The sequence below is a fragment of the Aphanomyces astaci genome (assembly GCF_000520075.1).
Source record: "Aphanomyces astaci strain APO3 unplaced genomic scaffold supercont1.23, whole genome shotgun sequence".
Taxonomy (NCBI): Eukaryota; Oomycota; class Saprolegniomycetes; order Saprolegniales; family Verrucalvaceae; genus Aphanomyces; species Aphanomyces astaci.
This window is the reverse complement of record NW_009798286.1, coordinates 555,492-563,092: the sequence shown is the minus strand read 5'-3', so window position 1 is coordinate 563,092 and position 7,601 is coordinate 555,492. Positions and strand designations below refer to the sequence as shown.

Genomic DNA, 7,601 nt, shown 5'->3' with positions numbered 1-7,601 from the left:
TGTTGCTATCATTAAGAATCCAGCCACAATACTAGTACCGTCTAGTTTAATTCGAGTCGGACTGCCATGTGCCGTATCCGAATCCAACCCTGAGACACTTCATTCTTGTTTTCGCTCCGGACATACAAAAATTAGTATTAATGGATGCATGTGTTCACCCTCAAATATATTAACTGGAAGTGTATTATTGTGCTTTGCACCTTTTTTGGCAATTCCAGGGTTAAATTCATTGTTTAAAAATTTCTCAGGCTTAAATAATGTCTAAAGTAACTTGAATAACGGTTGGGTGCGTTGTTTAAAGTTACTTCATCTAATGCGATGATTGGTTGGTTGAAGGTGGTTTTACTGGCACTTTCGTAAAACAAGTTGTTTGCCGTTTTCATTCTGGCAAACAACTTGCTTTACGTCAACATGTCAAGGTGCTTGACGCAATGAAACTGAAGGAGCTATGGCCACATACATGACCTCCCATCCGTGATCACTACAGTACTAACATTATCTACTCCGAGTAATGTATATAACGTTAGGGATATAGTTAGGCTACAGTACATGTAGTCGTCGCTCTGTCCAATGATTCAAAGCTATGCCATACCTTCAACTCTTGATCTGCTCTAACCTTAGCACTGTACGTGGAAGGCAATGGCGCACTACGACTACATGATGTATAGTACTCCCATTTCACATCCTAATACGGTATGCATCGTGATGAACTGGTGGTTGTACGGTGTAAGTTGGCCTGGTGCTGCAACTCGATTAGTTAGCAGTTGAAATAAAGTAAGCGTTGTTTTATTCTGCTGAAATGCAGAACTTGTGTTTAGCGTTGTTTTATATTCAATCGGGCTTATATTATTTTAAACGTCTGGTTGTTTAACGCAGTTAAACAACGGGCAAACTATATGAAAAGCACAATAACTGTAAAGCATCTCCACCGCGCAACTGTAAACACAACCGTAATTTTCTAATACTAGTACTACTATTCGAAGTTACGGATAATATCCGGGAAATTAGGTGATACTTGAGTACCGTTACTAGTACTACGTAGTATTAATTTTCTCGTTTTAGCGATAGCAGTAGGTTTGGCAGTAAAATTAACTTCGGTTTTCCCGGATACTCGGAGTAGCATTTCTTGTATCCGGTAAATTTTCGGACAAATGTACGTTATCCGTGAAATTTGGTGTTTATGTTTACTGTCGACCCGACCAGGCCCTATACGTATATATTTAGTGTTGCTCCAAACCAAATATCACCTAATTTCCCGGATAATAGAGAAATTATCCGTAACTTCGAATAGTAGTACTATAGTAGAAAAATACGGTTGTGTTTAGCGCGGTGGAGATGCTCTTACAAACTACCAATTGATACCAGTACAGATTAACAATATTCAAATAGCTTGTATTCCTGTTATATTAATATTGCGATGTATACAAACATAAAGATGATACATACTCAAAGGTAAGATCAGTGTCCAATGAAAGCTGCATTCAGTTATCGAGATATTGGATGAATGATTCTTCCATCGCGCGCAACTATTTATCAGGACACCAAGACTTCATACCCACACGTTCTCTACTGCTTGCTATGCATGCTTGTAGTTTTATTATACGCGATCCAGTTGGAAGAAATGCAGAAGTATACTTACTAGGACTTCCAAACATCGAGCGGAGCAATTCTTGCTAACAAGTACCAGTAGTTTTTGCACCAGAGAATTCCTGTATGCCCATATATATAATTTGATGGAGGTGTCCGACTCATACAAGCGTCCGGCTCGAATTAAACTAGACGGTACTTATTTGTGCAGCAAATCCTCAACTCACACTCCTGATTGACTATTGTAAGGCGTCTCAGAATTCCCACAATAAAGGTATAGTTTGGGTGTTTTGAAGATAAGGTATACTAGTTAGTATTAATACTCAGTACCTGCTACGGGGGAATTAGTCTTTCTACAAAGTACTGTACCGTACATGTACTGGAGCGCACTTCTGCACCTAGGTGAAGGACTGAGTGGTACTTGGGATGTCTCGTCTGCATGACTTTGTTGAAGCTCGACATGTCCATTCGATTTACTACGTACCAGTAGTACATTTGAAATATGTAGAACAAATCTCTGATCTTGAACTGAAAAGCGAACCCACGTACTACGTAGTATAACGTTACAGATAAATACAGTACGCTCGCTGTGTGGGTCAATGCGACTTTTTTTTTATCCGACTAGTACGAATAAACCTTTCACTTCATATTGGTAATTCGATTTCAAGGGTCTACCAATCGAATCGACGAAGCAAAATCGACAAATCGAAGTAGCCAATAACAAACTTTCGACCAATCCAATTGCAGATATATCGGGTGTATTACCAAGCTTCTCCATTTCACAAAGAGTTCAACATTGTATCTGACAGGATTCAAAGTGTGTCTATTTAGTTCAAGTAAAACGACTTCTCCAAGATACCAAATTTAGCTTGAAAGCACAATAACAGTGCAGTAGAATTGATGCTGAACTGCAAGCACCGCGCTTCCGTGGCAGAAACAGTAGAATAGTCGAGGGGTCGCTTGCAAGCATGATTTTACACTACTGCACGGGTATGTCCGATTTTCGGTGGGGTCACTGGATCTATTGTGGCAAGATCTCTGATTTGAGGACAAGCAAACATGTGTATGGTAGCTGAACTTCAAGGTACTACAGTAGTACTACACCATTTTGCGTATAATTTCAGCTTTATTTCAAAGTATTTCCACCAACAGCGGATAAATTGTGTGGTTAGGTTATTTCACGTCGTTTCATTGGCTCAAGGAAATTTCACGTCTTTTCATTGGCTCATGTACATTTTATCTTAAATTGATTGAAGCTCTTAAATTGATTGTTTACGTATCAGTTGTCGCGCCGTCGGGTCTGTGGATACTGTACTGGTGGTACACCTCTCAACTTTGCAATCACGATGCCCATCGTCGTGGGCTAACCGTGAAAAACAGACTAGAAAGCGGAAAAACGCGAAGGATTTCCGGAAAATCGGACCGTAGTACTTCAACTATCCAGCATATGGGTTGAGCAGATGGCTTTGTAAGAGGCCTCTTGCAGATTCGCACTAGATGGTTTTGGGAAAATGCAAAATGAGAGGAATATATTTTTGAGAGAAATGCCCAAAAATAACCTCTCAAGCGTAATAAGTCAGGTAGACACCATTTATGTAATATCAAAGGTTTACTTGACAGAACCCCGAAACCCCAAATTGATTGATTTGACTTTCAGTGTGGACAAACGTGAACCGTTACGTGGGACGAGGCATCGACCGACAATTCATTGGAATCGGCCCCGCAATCCGTTACGTGGGACGAGGTATCGACCGACATTTTACTGGAATCGACCCCGCAATGTAAACCCGTAATGGAAACCCGTAATGTATACGTCGTAGTGGACACAATCTCGTGTTAGTGTCATGGCACGAGGGCGGTGACCCCCCCGAATGGAAGTTCCCTTGGGACAAGGTTAATCCCAACCACACATAAGTACAATTCAGAACACACAAGGTATAAATCAACTCCACCATCTTCAAGCACGCTGCACAGACCACCCCTATCTGCCGTGGATGAGGACCCGCCCAAACGCCAAACGCATCCGTACCCCAACAGAACTACATCCTCGGTCGCAGGCAACACCCTGTTCAGAAACGCGTGAGTCGCGGGTTGTGACACCGACCACACCACAGGGTGCTCAGGGCAGCAGCGACATACGCCATGAAACACGCATGAAGCATCACAGCGCAGGTATTTCACTTTTCGTTGGGATATTAACACTCATAGCAGATGCCACTGACCTTGGTTGAACCGCTTTCGATGGCGTAGGACACACGCAAACGATCCCTTCAGGACTTCCGCCCCCGACCGCCAAACAGGAAGTGACTGCGACAGGAACGATGCCACCAAACACTTCCGGCGTGTCTAAACAATACAAGCGCCACGAAACGCCGCGAATGCCGCGAAACACTGCCGCACACATCACGACTGGCGCAGGACCACGTCATCGATATCCGGCGCAGGACTACGTCATCGATTACCACAGGGCAGTAGCAACTGACTTCCGTAGAGCATATGTAATCCATCTTGTTCAGGTTCAGAAAGACGAGCGGCATCGAACGGACACGACCGCACCACCGACCGAGGCAGGACCGCTCCAATGAGCACGTAAAGGACCATCGCCATCGGCGTTGGCCGGACGCGGACATTCGAAGGCGACATGACATGCATCAACAACGATAACATGAACATGGGTTATTCACAACTTATTATTCGTGTGTAGTGTTATTAGACCAATTGTAGCTACTACGCATTGTGCCCCAGCCATTATCTGAGGCGCAGGTGCAATGCCCATCGATGTCGAATTTGAAAGTGACGACCGCAAGTTGCAACGTATCTCTATTCAGTATATAACAAATCTGTAACAGATTCTGTAGCTCAGTGGTTGAGTGTCAGTTTAACAAACCAACGGTCCCGAGTTCAAGTCTGACTTCTAGTACATAATTTTATTATTTATATTCACAGTCAGTTTTGCTTTTCACCAAAGCTACCTGATTGATGGGCATTGGGGGTTGTACGAGGTAGTACCCCTTGAAACAGTACTTTGTGGGTTCGGAGATAGCAGGAATCGTGGGACACGGGTGAAGGTGGTCCACCCCCCCACTGCATCATAAAACTACAACGTACTCGAGCAAGAGAATTATTTAGCACCGTGATTACCTTGTCAGGACAGGGCTAGTGGTGGGCCAACATTACGCCTACTGCGAACGTTTCTTCCTCCTACCCCAGAGCTTCGGCGACGGCCAGAGAATCGCGGGGCTGTCTCGCTTCGTCGGGCTACATTTCGAACAAACCGCTGAGGGGGCAAAGGCATGCCCCGCACGTCTTTGAACTGTTCTTGCAGCGCAAATAGCAAGTGGCAACAGTACTTCATCTTGAAGAAGTAGTTGCACTCGCAGGATAAGTGTCCCGGGGAAGTTGTCACAAGCCAACCATTCGGCGGTTGGGGACGACCACCGCAAATCGATTCGTGGCGTATATTGTTCGCCCGGTCGCCGTGGTAGTATGCATTGGCGAGGGCCAAATCGCGTGCGGGTACACATGTAATACCGCGCTCCTGCAATGCGATCCACAAGGCACCTTCGGTGGCTTCGTCTTCAAACGCGATTGCCACTGAAATGGCAAGATGAGGGATAATGTTGCGAATCCGCGTGTTGTCGGGCTCACTTCCAATGGCAGGAAAGGGGGGGGCAACCTCGGATTCAAACGCTGGATTGGTGGCGACAACTTCTAACAGCGCAAACTTCACCAAACGCCGAAAGCGCCAAAGTAGCTTCTTGCTGGGCGATGGGCTCGTTTCAAATGGTTGGGCTCTGTACGTCGATATCTCTTCGGCTATTGTGCCCAGCAGAAGGAACGTTGCGTATAAACCATGAACTGTGCGCTGGGTGTATATCCCTACAATTACAACGTCAGGTCGAACTGAAGTATAGATCCAACTTGATTGACCACAAACCTTTGAAGTGTTTGTTGAACAATTCGCATGGGTTGTTTGTGGTTGGAAAACCACTGGGGGTATGGTACGCCTGCCAATTCGCAGTGTCCCCCGAGAACCATTGCTCTTCGAAGTACCGTGCAAAGTCCTTGGCAACGAGAACTTCGCATGCCGACCATGCGACTTTGGCTGCTTCCCAGTACTGCTGGCATTCAAATTCACTCCGGCTGAAGTGCATCTTGAACATGTGCTTGGAAACCAATGCCTTTACTTGCTTTGGAGCCCCGCCCAAACGCTTGTTGACGCAAGCCACACAATGGTAGAAACACATCAGCAACGTCTTGATTCCAAGTTGGGGCAGGTTCTTCAATGCAGCGATTGGGGCTTTGGCAGCATCACCCATGACGTAGTGTAGTTTGAGGGGACTACCAACAACCGCCTCGTACACTGTCATCAACTCGCGCATCGCCCATTCGTACTCGTCGGTGGACTCCTCGCCAATGATGAAGAACGCAACAGGATGGAAATTGCCCCAGGGGTCCGTCATCCCACAAATCAAAACGGGGTACGCCATGGAATTGATCTTGTACGTGGCGTCCCAATGGAACACGAATGACGAAGGGTCACGATTCATGCCGTGCAGTAGCTGCTTCGTCGTGATGCCAACTTTGAATACACCAGAAGACCCGCCATAACCGATGTGAGGGATACCCTCCACGACTTCGAAGCCAAACGAGAAAAAAGTGGTGCTGTCCCGCCCGTCGTCGATCTTGCTCTCCACAAGCAGGCGAGCCATCACCGAAGGCTTGCTGTGCTCACCAAGAGTGCTAAGCCGGTAGTACCGGCAGCGACTCTGGAACGTCTTCAGACGCGGCATTGTATGAGCAGGCACCACACTTTTTAGTCTATGTTGTGCTCGACTTGGTGTGATACCTTCGGCGAAGAGGCGGTCTGCCTGGTCACGAATACTGCGGGACATTGTGCCTGGGCGTGGAGGGTCGCAATCTCCGTACTGGCCGCGTTTGTATACCACTGCGCGTTTCGAAGTCGAGCAGGTTAAGACACGCAGCTGCTTCGTGCACTGCTCGCGGCAAGTGCATTTCATGTACCGCATACACATCTCATGCACTCCTGGACCAAGACAGACCGTGCACTTTGTCTTCTTCGTCGATTGTGTGCAAGACGGCGCCACACTGTCTTTGGCCATCGTGTACGACTCAAACTTGCCCACCATTGCCCAGTCGTAAACGTCTTTCTTCCGTGTGTGTTTGGCCATCGCTTCGGCGACTACAACGACACGGTCCGCAACATGCTCATCTGCGGACGACCCGTCGTTACTGCTGATGTCAACTTCGTCCACTCCACCGATGTCCCAGTTGATGCTGTCGAAGATGTCCCATGCATCGTTGTCATCACAGTCGAGCGAACCATCATCCTCTACTTCGACGGTGACAGCCTGGCTTCCGACGGTGCCGACCGCACCACCATGCCACAATCTGTGCTGAAGAAGCGGTGCTTGTGGCAGACGAAGCGGTGGCTGCTGAGTGTTGCGCGTCCCGCCGAATGACGTGAAAGGTGGCTCGCTATGGCCGTCGTCTGAGCGCGACGGCACAGGAAAACGCGTAGCCCCAGCGTTTCCCCCATACACAGCATGCTGGAGAAGCGATGATAAGGAAGGCAGCATAGGTCAAAGCGGCAAAAAGTACTAGTTTAAAGTGTAAGGTTAAAAGCGCATGACGTTATGGCCGGGCTGAACGCGTGGCGATAAATGTGTCAGAACCACAATTTTTCGGATAAACTCCTTTTTTTGGGTACCGCCGGAATCAATATCTGTGAAATAGCACACTAGGTAGCATATTTTTTCAGAAAAAAAACATTGTTTTTGGTTTATAAAGCGACCGTGATGGGTGTACTTCGTTCGAAATAATATCTGAAAGTTCATATAGCCAACACATATTTTTAAAATGTGAACAATCGTGATGGGTGTACTTCGTTCGAAATAATATCTGAAAGTTCATATAGCCAACACATATTTTTAAAATGTCAACAATCGTGATGGGTGTACTTCGTTCGAAATAATATCTGAAAGTTCATATAG

The 7,601-nt window shown here is 46.4% G+C and overlaps 1 protein-coding gene across 1 annotated transcript; it reads left to right on the top strand.

Moving 5' to 3' along the window:
* The first annotated feature begins 3,516 nt into the window (after positions 1–3,516).
* H257_09538 (hypothetical protein) lies at positions 3,517–4,271 on the top strand. The gene is made up of 2 exons (XM_009835779.1): positions 3,517–3,759; positions 3,838–4,271. The coding sequence occupies exons 1-2, from the start codon at positions 3,582–3,584 to the stop codon at positions 4,170–4,172; spliced, it is 513 nt and encodes a 170-aa protein (XP_009834081.1). The 5' UTR covers positions 3,517–3,581; the 3' UTR covers positions 4,173–4,271.
* The last annotated feature ends 3,330 nt before the right edge of the window (positions 4,272–7,601 follow it).

Excerpts from the sequence above, each read along its gene's own strand:
- H257_09538 (XM_009835779.1), top strand. The coding sequence starts at position 3,582 with ATGAGGACCCGCCCAAACGCCAAACGCATCCGTACCCCAACAGAACTA. Across the intron at positions 3,760-3,837 it reads CATGAAGCATCACAGCGCAG|GACACACGCAAACGATCCCT; the intron begins GTATTTCACTTT and ends TCGATGGCGTAG.